This window comes from Salvia hispanica, chromosome 3, assembly GCF_023119035.1.
Source record: "Salvia hispanica cultivar TCC Black 2014 chromosome 3, UniMelb_Shisp_WGS_1.0, whole genome shotgun sequence".
Lineage (NCBI taxonomy): Eukaryota > Viridiplantae > Streptophyta > Magnoliopsida > Lamiales > Lamiaceae > Salvia > Salvia hispanica.
The window spans coordinates 12,736,064-12,738,671 of record NC_062967.1 but is presented as its reverse complement, the minus strand read 5'-3'; the positions used below and the strand labels follow the sequence as shown (position 1 = coordinate 12,738,671).

The 2,608-nt window shown below is 37.1% G+C and overlaps 1 protein-coding gene across 1 annotated transcript; it reads left to right on the top strand.

The window, feature by feature from the left end:
* LOC125216677 (putative UPF0481 protein At3g02645) lies at positions 1-1,488 on the top strand. The gene is made up of 2 exons (XM_048118435.1): positions 1-1,132; positions 1,202-1,488. The coding sequence occupies exons 1-2, from the start codon at positions 458-460 to the stop codon at positions 1,352-1,354; spliced, it is 828 nt and encodes a 275-aa protein (XP_047974392.1). The 5' UTR covers positions 1-457; the 3' UTR covers positions 1,355-1,488.
* Positions 1,489-2,608: the final 1,120 nt, after the last annotated feature.

Here is a 2,608-nt window from a genome sequence, read left to right as displayed (position 1 = left end):
TTTAAAATTTGAGAGAGAAAGTACTCTTAACACTTGTAATTAAATCACCATGCTTTTAAATTCATGGCAGATATAGAAGAGGAAACTCTGGTTATCGGCATCCCTAGATCTCAGCGGCGCAGGCTGCACAAAGTGCCGGTGCAAGTGCGACGGGACAGGAAGCACATTTATGAGCCAGCAGTTGTTTCCATCGGCCCTTACCACCACCGGAGGGATGATCAACAATTGGAGCTGATGGAACCATTCAAGGACGAGCTACGAGATATTGTTTGCGGAGGCGCTGACCGAAAAAGCTCCGTTCTAAGCAACATCTACGAGCGGATAGATGAAAATCCGTCATTTCTATGGCGGAGCAGATGGCTACACCGACGAGGAATTGGATGAAATGATGCTTTGTTCCTCATATGCTATATGCATCGACTAGGTATGGGTGGGGCAAGAACTGAATCCTGGATGCATGAACGCATGGGAATGTCTGCTATGTTGTCCGTGCATCGTGATATGCATATGCTGGAGAATCAGATTCCCCTTAATCCTCCCCCAACACTACCATTCATTGTTGTGCCAGTACTTGAGCATCGCTTTTTATGGGGATTACAATATGACACAACTCCCATGGACAGAAGAAGAAGAGCCTCTTCACCTACTCGAAGCTTTGCGCCGCACCTCCCTTCGCCTCGTTCAGACCCAACAAAATTCAACTCTCTTTTGGCAGCTTATCAAGAAATATAATCAATCGTCGAAGAAACTCACACCACCTTTCCGGTCGGTGACTGATCTGATAGCAAATGTTGCAAGTGTGTTGCCAGTGTTTGACAGTCCTTTTCGGTCGGTGACAGATCTGATAGCAAAGGGTATTCATCTCCGGAAGAGTTCACATTGTTTGACCGACATCAGCTTCTTCTCCTACGGCCTGTTCGCTCAACTCCACCTTCCTTTCTTCTTTGTCAGCGACGAAAGCAAAGTGTTCTTCTCCAATCTTATTGCATTCGAAATGTCGCCTGTGACAGCCACAGACTACGGCGTGACATCTTACTTTAATTTCATGAAAACGTTAATCAACAATGCTAAAGACGTAAAGGTGCTGCGAGAGAAAGGCATACTGATCAGCGCGTTGGCAAGCGATGAACAGGTGCTTGATATATTTAAAATCATTGATACCTATGGACACTCAAACTTTGGTCTTTTTCTTGAGGTGAAGATGAGGATTAATGAGCACTGCAAGACATGGATGGCCGACCTCTTCAATACCAATTTTCAGAGCCCATGGACTGTTATGGCTCTTCTTGCCGCCACATTTCTGCTTTGCCTCACTTTTCTACAAACTTACTACACAATCAATCCACGCAACTAAACAATTCCACTTGATTCCACCTTCTGTTCTATGTATGTTAATTGCTTGTACTTGATTATTCTACCTTGTGCATTATGTATGTCTTTTAGGTTATTGTTTGTAATGTAAGTTACTATGTTGAAAATAAATGTGGACTGTTTTTCTTTTTTCTCCGATTTAATCAAAGTAATTTGTTCGTTTGTCCCCATCTTAATTATGTGATTTGGTTTGATTTAGCCACATCTCAGATTTGAGCGAAATGCACATATAAAAGTTTATATTGCACAATAGTTTATACTTGTCAATTCAATCGGCCTAATGCGATTAACCTGACAATCCGAACCAGCTAACCCAATCAGCCCATCTTAAACATGATTTATATTTACTTATATTGCAAAATATTTTATAATTTTGTGGAGATTAAATATAAAGGGGAAAAATATTGTATTGGAACACTACATTGCCCGAAAATTATAACCGAGTTAAATTTTAAAGGCCTAAATTTTGTACTTCCATCCATGAAATAAAGTACTATTCTCGTTGATTTCAGTGATGTCTGCCTTACATATCCATTATATAATTTATTTCGTTCATGAAAATGTATGAGAGTTGAGTTAGTTTTTATTTATTTATTTTGAATGCATGTTCAAGTTTAGACTTGATGGACCCACTTGCCATTCATAAATTGGCACGAGTATGGGTTTTCGCTTTTCATAACTTGCTTGTAACTTGTAAGCTATTGGGCCGGTCTATTGGACCTCTCAATTTATTTAATTGGACTCATATAATTTGTTTGCAATAAGTATATTTTTTCTATAAAATATGGCCAAATTTTTATAATATTGATTTAACCATTAAAATTAACTCTATATATTTATGGTAAGATTATTTATAAGTCTCATTTTCATTAACAATAATTCAACACTTTTTTAGCTCTATTTCTATTATTTATCAATTTTTATATTAAATATATGTCGTACATTATTAATATTGCCTCTGTCCCATTAGTGTTGAGACAATTTTTAGAGTATGAAAATTAAAGAATAAATATTTAGTGAATTAAGTGAAGTGAAATTAAAATGAGAGAGAAAATAAAATTAAAGAAAAATATGAGAATAAAGTAGGTTAGAGAATAAAGTAGTAAAAACTACTCCCTCAGTTCCTTCATAGTTGAGTCATTTTTCCATTTCGGGAAGTTCCCACATAGTTGAGTCATTTCAATATATAGTAACTTTTTCCTCTTTCTTACTTTACTCTCTTTTACTTTATTCTCTC